A 17205-nucleotide genomic window follows, 5' to 3' on the forward strand; every position below is an offset into this window, starting at 1 on the left:
TCGAACTACATAAACTTTACATTTTGAAACGGACACGTTTTTGAGGCAATGGTTTCAAAAATATTCTGTTCCGTGGTTGACATGTTCCATTGATCTCGACTTTGTATGAATGACCATTCGCTCTTTTATTCATAATGATGCCAGTTGAGTCCCATCTCCTTGTCCTCGGGTTTTGAACGAGAACCTTGGAATTTGTTTGTAATGGTGGTAAATATCGTGTTCTTAAATTGTACCGGTTTCTTGTTCTTTCATTGGTGTTATTGACGTACTTCCTAGCGTTTTCCACTATGGATGGTTTGAGTGGCCTGTAGGCATTTGGATGAGCGGGAATTAGAGTACGTTGACGTCGATTGAAAAGTAATTGAACGGGGCTTAAGCTCTTAGAAGTAGGCGTGTTACGCCACTCACGTAAGGCAATGAGGAACTTGGGCCAAGACCCGGATTTCATGAGGAGGTGTTTCATAGATTTGACTGCTGACTCGGCGTGCCCGTTAGTTTGAGCATTATACGGTGAGGTTAGTTCGTGAGAAATCCCAAGAGAGTCACACCACTCTTTGAACGGACCTCGGAATTGGGGTCCTCCATCAGAACGAATGATATCTGGTAGACCAAAATCAAGGAACCAAGCGTCTAGGACTTTGGTAACCGAAGTAGTATCCCTTTTCCTCAAAAGAGCAACGCAAGTCCAAGAGGAGTATCTGTTGACCATAGTCACATAGTGAAGACCTTTGACCTCAAATAAATCAACAGATATCGCCTCAAATGGTTTCGAAACCTTTGCTTGAGTCATAGGCTCTCTTGGTTGGCTTGGAAGAAGGTGTAGGCACTCCGGACAGTTCGAGATTAGAGAGGAAATAGCGTTCATGAGTCCCGGCCAATAATATAATTGTCGAGCAAGTTCCCGGGTTTTTGTTATACCTTGATGTTGCATGTGAAGGCTCTGAAGGGTTTGCCTTCAAAGTTCCTGAGGAACTACAACTCGTTGATGATATAGGAGAACTTGAAATTCATTGTCAAGCAACAATTCGTCCCAGACATTTGAATAAAGTCGGGCAGGATGACCAAGTGGAAGTTCTTTTTTACCTAACCCATTTTGTAGAGCTTGAACAACAGCACAATAATTTGGATCGGTTTTGGCCACTTCACTTATGGTTGAAAATTTAATCAGGCCGGGCAGGGGAGGAGATGCGGAAATTTGTTGAATATCCGTAATGGCGACATCATCTGATTCTGGTGGATCAAAAAGAGGGGCTCGAGACAACGCGTCCGCAATCATGTGGCGTTTTCTGGGGACCCATTCAAGATCGAATGTGTAATCCGCAATTGCACTGATCATTCGTTGGATCCGAGGATTGGAAATCGCACAAATGTTGGTGGAATTGAAAATTCCAAGCAAAGGTCGGTGATCAGTTATCACTTTGAAATTAATCCTTATAAGATATATCCGACATTTTGTGATTGCCCACTTAATTGCCAAGGCCTCTAATTCACACACCGCATAACGAGTTTCTGCGGGAAGAAGTCCACGAGATCCACACTGAATGAGTCGAGATGTGCCCGATGATCAGTTTGAAGAAGAGCGAAACCGAGCCCTTTGAGTCTTGAGGCATCAGTCAAAAGGGTTGTTGGAAGGTTGGAATCGAAATGAGCAAGTAAGGATCCAGAAGGGTCGCACAAAATTTTCTTGGCTCGTCCGAAGGCGGATTCATGTTCAGGTAGCCAAATGAAATTAACTTTGGGGCTGAGTAATGGACGAAGAGGTTCCAAAGAATGGGCCAAATTGGGAATAAAATTCCCAAGTTGATTCGCGAGGCCCATAAAAGAACGCAAGTCGGTAATGGATTTTGGGCTTGGAAATTCGGCGATTGCCCGGCACTTTCCTGGATCAGGTTTCACTCCTTTGGAATTGATGATAAGTCCAGCGAACTTAACCTCTGCTCCTAATTGTATTTTCTCCTTGGAAAGAGTAATCCCATGTTCTTGGCAACGCTCCAATACTTCCTTTACACGATGGGTGAAAGTCTGGAAATCGGGGCCAAAGATCAAAATATCATCAACAATTTTCCGCACTCCCCGAAGACCTTGAAGAGCACGATCTCCTCTTTGGCAATATTCGTCGCCACTGGCGTTTAAACCCATATGTGCTCTGCAGTAGCGGAATCGGCCAAACGGGGTGAGGAAGATGGTTAAGTCGCGGGAGTCCTTATCCAAGGGAATATGCCAATATCCCTTTTTGGGTCAAGAACGAGGAAAATTTTTGAATCAGGAGGGATCAATGAGGCGATTTCATTAGGTGTTTGGAATGGGTGGACTGGCCTTCGAACGTATTTGTTCAATGATGTGAAATCAGTTACCATTCGAATGTCTTTCCCATTTGCTTTGGGGAGAAACATTGATGGGCTGGTCCATTCCGTTGGCCAAGAAACGTGTTCAATGATTCCGGACTGAACTTGTTTAAGAATCTCAGACTCCGCTTTTCCAAAGTACGCCAATGGAATTGGGTGTGAAGTGAGAATCTTAGTGGGTCGGATTGAGGTTTTTCGACAGAGATGAATTTTCATCGGGGGCCCATGCATTGCTGGAAGTTCGTCTCCATTGTTAAATACGCCATTGAAATGTGCAAAAAGAGCTTGAAGTGAGTCAGATAAATCTTTAGAAATAGAGTCAACCTGAAATATAGAGGTAATCGGTGGATTTGGCAAAGTATGCGGTATGACACTTAAACTGACGAGGTTGTGCCAAGCCAGAATCAATGCGTTTTGAATTGCAGGTGTAACGAAAGCTTCAATTTGAGTTCTTCTGTCTTGAAGATGAATATTGAGGTGCACGGATCCAATACATTTCATTGAAGTTGAGTTTGCAGCCGTTATCCCACATACTCTCGAAGAGTCTATAGGAATATTGTTGCGCTTAACTAAATCCTGGGAGATGATCGGTTCCGTTGCTCTGGTGTCAGGCAAGGCGTTGATTGTAAATGGGGTTCCTTTATTTGGAATCACCCGCACTTCCACAAGTGGGGTCGGGTTTGAATGGATAGCGTTAATTTTGATGACCAACGAGGCTATTTCAACTTGATCATCATGATCTGAACGTTGAGGAGAATCAGCTTTTGAATTAGGGAATCACTTGTGTGACCTGTAGTGGTTCATGGACCTGGACCTACAAGTATTGTTGATGTTCGAATTGTTCAAACAAACAGGTGCAACGTGTCCAATTTTGTCACATTTGTGACACGTGAGATTTTTTGCGTAACATTCGTCACGGGGATGCCTAGTTTTATATCCGCACCATGGGCATTTTTTTGTAGATGCTGATCTCTTCTAGTTCTTCGATTGTGAACGAATTTTCTCCTTCTCTTGCTTTTGCACCCTTTAGATAGAGACATCTGAAGTATTGGATAGTGTCTTCTGAACTTTAGCCGCAGATTCCCAAGTAGGAGCAATCCTATAAAATTCTTCTTTCAAAGATTTTTTTCTCCGGAGCAGTTCTTCGCGGAGCCTTACGTCGGAAGTTCCTGTGATAATTCGCAAGGCATAAATGTCGTCAATGGATAATGAGTCCAGCTCAGCCTCGTTTCCCTCCAATTGCAAATGCAAGTACCAATCGGAGAATGGTTCTCCTGTTCGTTGATTGCATTGGAAAAAGTGAAAACGTCTCGTTATTAAGGGTACACTGCGAAGGAAATAATCCTTTAGGACGGATAAGCACCCATGTTCTCCTTGGATTGGTGATGACTCATTGATTTCAAGACTAAGGTATTGCTGGAGTTTTAATTCTAAAGATGCTTTCAGATAGCCTTATTGTTCTGCAAGTGGAAAATTTTCCATCTGATTTGACGAAAAATAGAGGTCGTAGCACTCTTTCCACGATCTAAATTCAGCTAGAGTTGCGGTGCTCATTAATTTGTCAGGACGTAGGGCCTTGTTGATACGGAATGATCGGTGATTTTGTCTTGGTGATGATTGGGCTCCACCATTGTCGGAACGAGTCATTAGTTCACGTAAAGGTACCAAAAGTGAGTCAACATCCGACGAGATACTTGCCAAAGTGGACTCCGAACGATCAAGGTCAGCCAACTGAAGATGCGGAGCTAAATTGAGGAAACTCTCCTCAACTTTTCGTGAGACGCCTGGAGCTTCTTCATGAAATATGCAGCTTGCTCCCTATAACGATCTGCATCCGATGGGTTCTTTGGAAGGTTGGACAAAAAATCCTTTACCGAACTGATAGAATGGGTGAGATGTCCTCGATACGCTCAATGGCTTGATTGTGCACTTTGCGCAAGAGAATTGCTAACCGATGTTTGATCAGGCACTGGGGATGGAAGTTTATTGTCAGGCATGATGTTAGAGGAAGAATTCCTGATGTTGCTACACTTGTAGGCATAGGCCGAGAAATTTTCTCAAAAGTACTACACAAAATCACTCCTCTGAAAAATCTGGGCCTGCCAACTGCGCCATGTTCGATCTTCAACTCTTTATTCTCCGAGAGCACAACATACGACTCGTGGTCATAGATGGTTAATGACCACATAGATTGATTATCATACAGACGGTTACATGTTTTCAACTTGAAATATTTCTAATTTCTCGCCGCCTTTGGTTACTGTGTTTATTGCGACAAATTCAAGAGAGTTTGAGCGTCCAATTGCTGTATTGGAAGCCTAGATAAGACATCGGGTTCAAGAGATCCAAAGCAATAGAAGAGTTAGGTTAAAAAATTGCTGCGCACATTGAGACTGGTGACAAGGTCAACGACATTTCAAAGAGATTTGATGTCATCAGGAAGACCGTGCATAAGATGATGATCTTTTATTTACCTTCTGGAGACTTTAGTAACAGAAAAAGCCTGGAAGATCAAGATCAGCAAGGACGCCGACCAATATCAATGCTGTCAAGCACTGCATTGATCAAAATCCTCGCAACAACATCCGGCGCATTGCTAAGGACACTGGTGCACCAAGCACTACAGTTTCGACCATTTTAAGGCAAGATCTAGGTATGAGGAGTCGGGCTTGCATGAAAGTCCAAGGCCTCGCGGAGCTGCAACGCCAGACAAGGCTTGACGGATACAAAAAATATCCTGAACAAACTAAAAAGGAAGGGCAACAAGATCCTCATCTTTTCCGATGAAAATATCTTCACGGTTGATGCTACACCCAACACCAGGAGCACCCGCTTTATCGCTAAGAACCCCGAGGAGGTCAATCCAGGCGTTAAATATGTTAGTAAAACTTAGAGATGTAATGAGCCAAGAATTTTCGGGCTGGGCTGAGCTAAGAGGATGGTGGCTCATTTCGAGCTGAGCTGGGTTGGCAGTTTCCAGCTCACGAGCTGGGCTGGGCCAAAAAAACAGGCTTCGAGCTGAGCTGGGTTGATCGGGTACATATTTCGAGTCAAGTCTGAGCTGGGCCAAATCCGAGCCAGCCCATGTCTGAGCTGGCTCATGATCGAGTTGACCCGACACATGTCTGGGCTGAGCTATGTCTGAGCTGGAAAAACCAATAGACCTATTGGCCAATCTAGTTTCTAGTTCTCGTGTCAGGTAGCACCACGAAATTGTCTTAATCCAAACTAGGTGTTTAAAAAGTGCAATCAAAGGCAAAACATAGAGTTCCTTTTAGACGATGGTACCATTCAACGAAAAAAAAATAGACGACATGATAACCTCTCGAGTAAATTCACGCCAATGATGTGTATGTACTATTGACATAATTGAGACTTTTTGCTTCCCTCCCTTGAGCGCTTAATAATTTGAATTTGATATGCTTTCACAACTCGTTCAACGTTTCAGTACCGAGTTCGCGTAAAGTTTTTGAAAAAAAGGAGGTACATGGCATGTTTTTGCCGTACCGACTTTTTAATCCTCCTCCAAAATATATCTTTATGCGCAGACAAGACATTTCGATTCAAACCAGTCTTTGCTCGTTTTTAATCTTCTTGATAAATGTATCTCTTTGAAGGTTTGTGGTCTATTGCTAAAGAGCGAAAACTAAATTTGATTCATTTACTGAAATTCCTTTTTGTGCACGTATGGGCTTCAATTTTTACTTTACGCTTTTACTTTACCTGACAAACACAATTGATGATGCATGATAAACCCGAAGGAAAGCCCACTGAATAACCCACCGCATGTGGGTTCTACGCTTACCTTGGACCAAAAAGATCAAGAATAAAAAGTGTTCAAACGTCAGTAATTACTAATAGCATTTAGAAATATTCAAATAAACCCAAGCTACACTCACTTTGAAGTGTTTGCGAGTCATTTAAAAAAAGATTTGTGACCTTTCTTTTATCAAGGTTTTATTGTTTATTGTTTCACCAAACTCTCGTACTATATAAGGAAAGATGGAGTATGCAACAGACCATTCATTGGCATGCATAATATTTCCTCGGCTTGTCTTTCAGTTAAAGACAAAAGTTGTCAAACTGATGTGGGCCACAGTTGAGCTCCGTCGAGTTCGGTCAGGGCTGAGGCATGGCCTCGTCGATTTCGAGCTGGGTTGTATCATAGCTTGTCGGTTTCGAGTTGAGTTGTATCACAGATCGACGATTTCGAGCTGGGCTGAGCCAGAGCCTACACCCAGCTCGAGAACATGAGCTGGGCTGACATATAACTCGACCTTTCGAGCTGAACTGAGCCAGAGTCTAAACCCAGCTCGAGGTGGTCTGGGCCAAATATGTTTCAACAGTTTGAGCTGGGCTGAGCTCCGGGCTAGCCCAGAGATCAGCCTGTTGTCGAGTTTAGAGCTGGGTTCCAGCCCAATACGTCTCTAGTAAAACTATGCACCCTGTCGGAGCTATGATGTTGGGTGTCATTGGCTCCGATGAAGAGGCCTTCCCACCATAGTGGAGCAAAGGTAGTATGGATTCCATTAAATACAAGCAATTATTGTCCAAAATATGTGCCCATCACTTAATGCAATCTATGGAAATTGGATCTGGACCCCAGATGAAGCCCCAGCCCATACTAGCAAAGGCGTCCAGAAGTACATTTCTAACCAATTGGGATCCAATGTATTCTGGTCAAAAGAAGTTTGGGAACCAAACTCGCCAAATTCAAATCCTCTGGATTTCTATGTGTGGAGCGTCGTGGAGTCAACCGCCTGTTCCGTCTACCACGGCAACGTTGACGCACTGAAGACGTCCGTTGAGCATAAGTGAGTGGAAAAACTTGTTCCCATTTACCCTGAAGAGAATCTACTCCACGTTCTGTTCCCATGTAGAGCGGTGCATTGCCCAAAGGGTGGTGTATTTGAAACGAAGTAACGGTATTGACCATTAAAACATTTCATTATGGTAAAATAATGAGTTTTTTCAAATCATTTAAAATCTATAGGCAATTCAAGATAAGTTGAAAAATGCAACCCTACATCTGGGACATGCAGTACATTGATTAAAAAATGTTAGGGCACATTGACCAATTCTGGTTCTTCTTGGACTCCCAATAGCCACCCTTGTAGACAAAGGTCTTTAAGCCCTCATTGAACTTATCTCCCTCTTCCTTAAACCACACTGGTGTATACTTCTTTTGTGATTTTTCTCTTTCAGTGGTTGTAGAATTTGATTTCTTTTCAAGTCGAGTCTTTTCACGAGTGGCCTGGTCAAAAAAGCCCTCTTCCAAACGACGTTGATCAGGGCGTTGTCTTGAATCAGTGGGTGCAATGTCTTCTTCCATCTCATTCAATTCACAAGCAAACGCTGAAAAATTGTAGTATGTTTTGGCTTCAGGAGCAATCGCCGTGGCCTGCCATAATCTGATCGAGGGACTGCATTTCTGATTGTCATTTTTCTTGGCATTGGTAGTGCTGATCATTTTAAAGCCTTCTATTTCCGAGTCCCACTTTCCACTAAGGCGCCATTGCACAATTTTCCCCCGATTGATCACATCTCCTGTCACTCTTTTGTCGATACCTGTTGCGGACGAATCGCAGACAAATTTCAAATGACAGGTTTCGCCGTTGGTTTGATTGAAAATTGAGACATCGCCAACATGATCCACTTTTCGCTCTGAACTCAACAGATTGCTTACTACAGTCTTCACCTTATGCCATGTGTAATGATTTCCTGAACCCTTAAAAATCAAATGGGAGATGCCATGAGGTTCAACCTTTAGTGTGGATAAGCCATATTTGTGCGAATAAGAGAAGTCCTGCCAGTACGTCCAAAGGCCATTGGTGCTCTCAGCAAATTGGGCCAATGTGGGGGGGTTTTGAGACACCTGTTCACTGATGCATCGAAATCCCAGGTCCTCGCGATCACATTCAAAAGTCTCCCCTAACAGGGGGGTAAACGGCGAGTGCGAACGAATAGCTGAGGAACGATAACCAGACACAGTAAAGGCAGCCACGAGAGCCAGTTGCTCACAAGAGTCAGCTGCTTGACTAGCCCGATCCAGAATGGCACTGTTTTCAAACTGTTCAGTCACTCGTTGAATCATGGACAATGGCTCGAAGAAAGAAAGAGGCAAGTTGCCCAATGTAAGAAACCACATTGAGAAACCATTGTTTTGGGGTTTAGGTGGAATGCACTGCCTCCTTTGTCTGTGTTTTTTTTCCCTTGAGAGTGGAGGCTTTAAAGTTTTGGCGGGAAGGACACTTTCAGTACTGAGCTGTGTGTTTTCATTGGTATAAGTGCAACTGCGCTCTTGGGAATCTTCAATGGAGCACCTTTCATTGGTATCTGAATTGGTGGATTCTTGATATTTGGATTTAAAGGCTCGCTGTTCTTTTGAAACTTGGGCCTCATTTATAGCGGTTATCCATTGAAGTCTCTCTTCATGGGATGTGGCTTTAAAGTAGAATGTTTTGTTTTCTGTTTCATTGTTGGCGATGAATTTAGTTTGATGGTCAGAAGGAGGGATGGCAAGTTCTTCCAATGGCAAATAATCCTGAAACTTGGTGGAACCAGTTGCATCTTCCTCTTGATAATAACGGTAACCAAGTGCATCATTGGTTAGTACAAACCAACGATAACAGTAGCCCTTAAAGTAGTTGGTCCACTTTTTGAGCCATCCTTGCTTCAGAATCTTTGTTTGGATGCTCATTGTTATCAACAACAAAAACTTGATTCACTGATGTCAGACTGTACAAATCCAATACTGCAGAATCAAATGTGAAGTTATCTTCTTCTGGAGTAGATTGAATCAAGTGAAACCTAGAAAACAATCATTCAAAATAAATGAGTGCTTTTGTATCTGTGCATACTGTACTGTACAGTAACCTCCACTACTATAGAAAACTCAACAGATGAAGGGATCTCTCGCCCACTCATGATTTTTTTTTTAATTTTCCATTATTCCATTACCAAAATGAATAGTTTCGCTTTCTTTTTTCCCTACCAATTGGGAGGGAGGGTTGCTTTTCAGAAATTGGCGACAAAGATTTGTCTCCACAAAGTTTTTAAAAAAATCTGGCAATTATGAATGCGTCTGGCGATGAAAAAACTTTGATGTTGTGGTACCAACCAAGGAGTTCCCCAGACATGGAGATGGACAGTGCGCTCCGGACAGACAATGAAAGGAAAGGGCAATGCGTACTAGTTCTTCTCTAGGTAAAAAGGCTTGAGTTTTGTTAAAACCTTGGTATTCAGATCAATAACATTGACCATTAATGTTATTTTCATCACGCTGTCATATGTTGTTATCAAAGTGGGTGTATAATATATAAAGTAACCAGAAATATTGTAAAATGGCCAATGTATGTACTACACTGTTCTAAAACGTATAATTCCTCCCTTTTTACCATCAGGGTATTTATGGGGATTATTTGAACCCAAATTTATTTGTTTTTTTTTTTTTACCCAATGCCATTTATTTATGGCATACTTGAAGAATTAAAACAAAATTCGGGTCGAGTCCTTAAGGCCGTCTTGCCACAAATTACCGTCGCTGAAGCGTTTGCCCGAAATCAATCTCCTCGTAGACATTTTTATATCTCTGGTAGACACTTCGACTCGGTCAAAGCAGATTTTGGTGGCAAATTCAAATGCTGGCTTTAAAATTAATATGCAAAAAAACTAGCCAATTTCAACGGCCAAGAAGGTTCAAAAGTGTTTTAGAAGCTAAGGGCTATCATCAATTTGATGGGTGCTTCAAATCTTAGCATCATTTCTTTTGAAAGGCGGTCTCGAATTTCCGAACATGTCTTTGTACATAATGTACTATGCTCCTCCTGAATACACAGCAGGCTACGACTTACTCTATCCATGTCAACACTATTCATTTCTTAGCCGGTCTCACGTTTCACTAAGTCCCATGTCTTTTTCTCGTTGAATTTGATTCGAGCAATACATAGCGACCGTGATCTAGGTTGACCAATGCAGAAATGTATCTGATACATCAAAAAAGATGTAATTCAATGGACTTTTTGTAAAGCATTTGATAATAAAAGACCAAACTACATGAAGTTCACACCCATCATTCATATGAATTCAATATGTATCAAGGCTAAACTCATGGTTTGTAGGCTTTCTTCATTTCTTCGAAGAACATTATGATTGATGTGGGTAGAGCCGTCCTTGTTCCATCCATGAACAATTGGAATATGGACGGGGACGCTTGGTTTGGGAATTAGCTTTTCGCGATTGAGTTAAAGCATTATGTTCTTCTTCAAATGAGAATGATCCCAGGCTACAACAATTACTCATTTCAATTTTTAGCTCGATCGAGCGACTGGATCAAAAGTTATGCCGTCTCAAAAGGCACTACAAAGCCCTTCAATGAATGCACGAACTAGCCCTCTTGTGGTAATTGATTACCAAAAGAGGGCTAAGTCATTCATTCTGTGCTCTGTTATGTACTGCACTTTGAGAGGGCATAACTTCTGACCCAGTCGTTTGATTGAGCTGACATTTGAAATACGCAATCGCAGGGATCTGGGGCCAGCCTTATTTGACGAAGAATTTAATTCATTGACATGAATTGAAGTTTCTAATTTTCAACCTTACCATCCCCGTCCATACTCCAGCGGTTCATGTTCCAACTAATCATGTTAATCATACATATCGAATGAAAATAGAGGTTTTGTGTTTGTAATCTAGTAATTAATAGTGTAAACCTGTAAATCTAACGATATTCCAATGGAGAATCTGTCGCAGGAAAGGAAAAGCAATTGCAATCAGCTTACGAAAAATTTGCGTACTGTTCCTGCATTTTCGCTCCTTTCAGACTCATTATCCGGTTGTTCAGCAGAGTCGCAACATCTATGTATTGTAAGCCCTTCCCGCTTTTGCTCCAACGTGAGTCCCACTCTCACCTTTTTCTCTTGTTCATCATGGCCGGCAAACCTAACCAAGAGCTGATGGCCCAATACGCTCAAGTAGCCCAAGACATGAGCCAATCTTTCAAGGATTCTACGAAGGAACCATAGATAACACCATCAATAGATCAATGAAGGGCGCTGCGATCGCATGTTTTCGTCTCAGCTGTTGCTGGGTGTCGAAATGTTCCATTCATAGTCAAGATACCTAAGAAAAATGTGGTACAAATTTGAATCGTTGACGGCGCGGCCAAATTCTGAGTAGAACCCCTAATACGACTCTATGTCAAGCAATTACTCTCCTCTGGCACACTTAATAAAACGGATTTGAGCATGTAGTCTGACCGCTTTGTAAGAACGAAACGTTGACGGAGTTTTGATGGGGCTCAATCTGCAATTTTCATCCATGTGGTGGAAACACTTGAGCTTAGCTGAAACGCAAGGAACAAGCCTCGGTTCAGGCTGACCTCCAGAGGTGTCGGAATTACCTCGATTACGTTAAGGTGCAATGATGTCGCCTGGGATGATGTTGTGGATTTTGCACACGACTCTAATTGAAACCTTATCGTAAGTAAAGGTGTTAGGTGTGACAAATGTCAATTACCCTATGTTCAATCACTTTACGTTCCACCATCAAGTCAAATACATCTCTCCTTACTTTATTACTCGCTCTTCTTCTTTACGGCTCGAACGATCATGCAATCAAGCACATTTGAAAAAAAGTACTCGCAGGTATGAAAAAGATTACAGACATATTACAAACCACCTGCTGATGTATTCCATCCATCTTAAATAGCTCTTTAATCATTGCAATTTTTTAACATACTCTATTTCAAATGCTGGAACTCAGTTTTGTTTGAGTAATGAACTTGTCCTTAAAAATTCAGGCACATCTTGACGTGTTTGTTTTCATGATTTATGGGGTAAATGGTCATGAGGTGGATGGTCAATTTGAGACGAATTGACTTACTATTGCTTTCAGGAAACTTGAAAAAAATAATTTTCTTAACAAAATTGTTCTGCAAAACATTTGCTACGCTCTGACCTCACTCTTTTTCGGTTAATGAACTGAGATTATCTTTGTCACGAGATATTACGGTTGTGTAAAATTCTGATCAGCCTAGGAGGCAGCATGGACGAGGCAAAAATCTGCTCCCTAAGGATAGCAGATTCAAGAAAACAATACTAACAGACCGTGAAAGCCAAAAGTGGTAAGATTCGTGGATTCGGAATTAGATGTATTTTCTTTTCAAGGTGTATAGAAATTACGATAATTCGGCAGGGGGAGGGGCGTGTTCCTTAATGATGTTGCCCGAAAGTAAGGTGAACTTATTGAGGAGCTAGTGTAGCCGAGCAGTCTATGGGGCATCATGCACGAGGGAAGAATTTACTCCACTGGTGCAAGGAGTAAACGTGTCCTCTACTGGTTTCATGAGGTCAAACCCCAGAGCTAAACGTACATCCTCTTTACTTAAACAGAATAGTCGGAACAAATTTATTTAGGTGGGGCTTCTAAGTCGTACTCTTTGTTCTTTTTCTTCTAGTTTTACGTGGTTTATGTAGAATTAACAGAACAAAAAAATTCTCTCAAACTTGCACTTAAATACATATCAATCCTAATAATTTATAATTCTTGAACGCCATGTTTGGATGGAAATATCAACTAGCTTATTGTTGTTCCTCAATCTCCAAGGTCGGTCAGCTATGCCGCTTTGGATAACATTTTGTCACATACAACTCTCAGAATTGTGGCTGGTCGAAAAATATTGTAAAGAATGCAATATCGACAACCTCAGTTGATCAAAGTATTACGGATTTACTCAACAACTTAAAGCAATGTGCATATAAAATAGCTCTTGTTGACTAGATTCATTTGTCAGTATGAAGGACATCATAAGACTTGTTGCAAATCGCAGGTCTGAAAAATAAGCTGATTAAGATCAACTTAATGAGGCTTCTTTTCCATTAGAAAGCCATAAATTTTGAACAAAGAATTAAATGCAAAAATGAACAATGAACAATGAATAATGAAACAATTTCTTGCTACTACCTTCCAACTATCCGAATCCCTCTGTATTCAATTCGAGATACAATTTTGCTCCCTTTTTCTACCTCAATGGCATTTAGGGGCGTATTTGATAACACGTGTTGAAGGGAGAAAAATAATTTTTGAAATATGGAAAGTGTACGTCGTTTCCGTTTCAACAGAATGTTTAAGAGGAGCCCAAATGTATAAGATTGCCTGAAATGTACTCATTGTCTTCAAAATTTAAATGAATCCGTTACTAATAAGGGTACTTCCGATGATTGTAAAACGCATTTTCGAAAATTACACTTTTAGTGTCTTTTATGTGACATGGTATAACATTTTCAACTATTTTGAGATATGCTGGAAAAAAAGAACAATTTTTTGCTTTTGTGATATCAAAGTTGGGATTAATACTCCGGGAGTTTAAGTTGAGGTATAACCGGGGCATTTTAGGGCTAAAAGGATGAAAACCAGACCATTAAATCCCTTATAACTAAGCAGCGGCTTACCAGATAATGTCTTATTTGAAATATTTTCTTGAATATGTTTTTAGTTTTTCTGAGTTTTTTTTCAAATGCTTCTTGGCATGTAAGTTTTTTATGTGAGCTGGAAGTCATTTAGCCAATGAAACTAAATCTGATACTTAAGATTTGCGAGCTAGAAAAATCCAAAAATGTTCTTGGATACATCTGTTAAAACTACAAAGGGTATTCAAACTACTTTGAAAGGTCTTTAGCAGAGTAGGATCAGGATTATGGGACGAGATATTTTCCCTTTGAGCGTAACGAACCCGACTCAAGGTTCAGTCCCGATATAACAATCAGTGCTTTCACCCAAAAACCAGCCAAATCAAACATTAGAATTTGTACTTAGTTGATTTGTATACTCACAAAAAATGATGTCAAAGTCGAATTTGAAGTTGGAAATTTAGTGATGGCTTTAGGAGCACTTGGGTGTTGGGATCGTTATAGGCGAAGAAGACCTTCCACTTCCACTTCCTTGCCACTGGAATACCTTCTAGCATGGGGCCTTTATTTAAAGCTCATACTCGGCGATAGCAACGATAATGATTGTAGGCTAGTTGAACTGCTGGATTCTTTAGAAGAATTCATAGATAAACTTACGGTCGACCTATGAAAGCTGCTCCGCACCTACAAATATTCCAGTTGAAAATGGATTTGATAAAGAAAATCCCGTCAACAAGCCCGTTCATAAACTTAGCAATTGCTCAAATGGAATACAAAAGTTATGGACGAGTTTTGAATACAAGCATAGATAATGAACACCCAACAACACATAAAAAAACCAATTTCCATGGGCTAACTAACTGTACTTGCATACTCTACGAATGAAAGTGAAAACTTCATACTTAAAGACCTTCAAATTTCAAACACACTACACTAAGCCGAATAAAAGCATAGTGAAATCGAGGTTTCTCTCAGCTCTTAAGTTGTTTGAGTCGCAATTTAGGTTGGTGCAATAAGCGGGCTTTGGTCGAGGTGGCTCTGGACTGCGCAATGGTGGTAGAAATATGAAGTTGGTTTGTTAAAGAACCATTAATCACCATTGGTAATGGGTGTGCTATCTTGCTAGCACTCGCCCTTATTGGCCACTCAATGACTGATAGTGTATGATGGACACAATTTTCATGAAAAAGGCAACTGAAATCTAAGCATTGTATCTAGGTACATTTTAGTTGGGTGGAGGCTGGTCTAACTCTCCGCTTATCAGTCCAATATAGTACAGTTTCAAAAAGGGCATTCTGTGCATATAATTTCAGTGCTAAGCTAGATGGTAGACCAAAAATTGCATGCACATTAAGCAGCAACACCTAGACAAATCATAATCTTTCAATTTAATTTTATCGGGGATAGCATTCTTTGCAGCGGTTAGTGAAGCAGGTGAAAACCCACACCAAAAAGGCACTTAATGATTCTGACTGAGGATTTAATCCTTCATCTGATCATGTTGCACAGAAAAAAAGAAAAGAGAAGGTCCCAAACAAGGATCAACAAATGAATAAGGAAGCAGGTAAGGACTCAAATGACAATAAGGGGCAAAAAAAGTCCGAATTTGTGAAGAATAGTAAGGAAAAAAGGTGGAAAAGAGTCGAGAGGGTGGGAAAAATAGCTAAAAAGTGAAGACATGGGAAATTTTTTTTTTGGTCACAAAGTTTTCAAGTTTTCATTAGGTTTTAACTTTTTTTCGAGGTCTACTAATCAGCAGACATCACTTTGGTTCATCATATATTTCACGAAGTATCCAATAAATGGCAAAAGTACCATTAAATTTGACTATTTAGATTCATTACACCAACAACAAAATAACTCAGAGATGATTTTCCTCATTCCAGATATGATCTAGTGTGGAGATCATATTGCTTCAAGGTAGATTGGGTCCTTATCTTGGCAATGTTGATATATGCACATCATTCTCCTCACTCTCTCTGAAGACACGTCCATACGAATTTCAAGCAAGACTCGAGATGCGCCATTCAATGGCTCTTCAAAAGGCCCATTGGAGCGCCAGATTCACATTTGTGCCACACCGCTTTCGATGGTAACTGTTTGTCTCCAGTTTTTTGGCCATTTGTTCATATAAGGAGTACATTTTGGCACCAGCGGAGTCAGAGAGAGACATCCCCAATTTCATTCTCCTCTCTAAACTTTCTTAACAAAACTGTTTGATGCCATCTCCACCTACGTACAGGCAAAGGAAACAAGAATCAAGTCTGACAATGGCACTTTCATCTCAGAAAGCAAAACCAGTGTTCAGTACACTCTAAGCTGTTTGTACATATGTGGCGAATGATGGCCTCAAATGGCCCTTGTTGTCTGCAAAGTATCGGTTGGTGCTTTTCAATATGAAGTGGAATCTCTACTTCAACTTTCCTCGAATTGGATTCATGGCCTTGTACGTACGTACTTGAAAGGCTTCAAGCTTTACAGCGGAAGTTTGAACACTCCTGATAAACTAACTCTGTTCAAAATGTTTGTTGTCTCGTCGATTCTCATGGATTTGAATCAAAACTTCCGCAACAACTCACGGTTGAAATGTAAATTGATGCCTCACTTGTTCCTGTCGTTGGTCGTTAATACAAGCCATCAACGATATCGAGAGACAAATCCAGATTAGAGCTCAGATACATGTACAATTATGTAAGTATAAGATGTCCCTGCCCCGAAATCAACCTTATCATAGAGTTGCTTGAAATCAATTTAACCGGAGCCATTCCTACAATCAACCGCGTTGCCAGTATATTTTGCATATTTTACGACTTTGGAGACTTAGTGTAAGCTTTTAATTCTTAAAAATCATTCAAACAGATTGCGTCAATATCAAACCAAAGGTGATAAAGAACAGCTCTTTTCTGTTGGTCGTTGATCCACACAATTTAAAGGATTAGGGATCAAACACCAAAGACACCGAACTGATATGAAATATCTCACAACAATGTACGCGTACATTCCTTTGGAGATCTTGACACACACATTGAATCCATCTTGAGCAAAACACTGCAAATGAACATCAAGCTGTAGTTGGAAAAATGTAAGGCCAGGGTAAAATATGCATAACCATATGCTCAAAAGTAAATGCACTTACAAGGTAGTCAAAAAGAGCAAATAATCAATAAATTGCTGTAGAGTAAAAAAAGGACAAATGGCATGTAAACAGAACAATGCACATTTCATTCACTTAGGTACAGCTGAATGCCATTGCATTATAATTTGATTGCGTCTATGAGCTTTGACAATCAAAACAACAAATTATCAATGATCCACCTTGGGAGCAACTATTACTGACATTGTCACATTTTTTATGTGTGTGATAGGGTTGATTAGAGGAGGGAGACATACCGGCAGCAAATTGAAAATCAATTTTCTCTTACATTGGAATTGCACCAACCACTAAACTACCG

The 17205-nt window shown here is 40.7% G+C and overlaps 1 protein-coding gene across 2 annotated transcripts; it reads right to left on the reverse strand.

Moving 5' to 3' along the window:
• Positions 1-6169: 6169 nt before the first annotated feature.
• LOC131893001 (oxysterol-binding protein 1-like) lies at positions 6170-14293 on the reverse strand. Of its 2 annotated transcripts, XM_059242904.1 has the most exons (3): positions 14177-14284; positions 11255-11465; positions 6170-9155 (listed from the first exon to the last, which is right to left on the reverse strand). In XM_059242904.1, exon 3 carries the CDS (start codon positions 9043-9045, stop codon positions 7396-7398), a length of 1650 nt encoding a protein of 549 aa, XP_059098887.1. In that variant the 5' UTR covers positions 9046-9155; positions 11255-11465; positions 14177-14284; the 3' UTR covers positions 6170-7395. The 2 variants fall into 2 exon arrangements, with proteins under 2 accessions (XP_059098887.1, XP_059098886.1); XM_059242903.1 differs by lacking the exon at positions 11255-11465 and having other exon boundaries at positions 14177-14293.
• Between the last annotated feature and the right edge of the window lie 2912 nt (positions 14294-17205).

The sequence above is a fragment of the Tigriopus californicus genome, chromosome 2 (assembly GCF_007210705.1).
Source record: "Tigriopus californicus strain San Diego chromosome 2, Tcal_SD_v2.1, whole genome shotgun sequence".
In the NCBI taxonomy this organism is placed as follows: domain Eukaryota; kingdom Metazoa; phylum Arthropoda; class Copepoda; order Harpacticoida; family Harpacticidae; genus Tigriopus; species Tigriopus californicus.

What these genes read in the sequence shown, in the direction of transcription:
- LOC131893001 (XM_059242903.1), bottom strand. Translation starts at nt 9,045, where the DNA reads ATGAGCATCCAAACAAAGATTCTGAAGCAAGGATGGCTCAAAAAGTGG.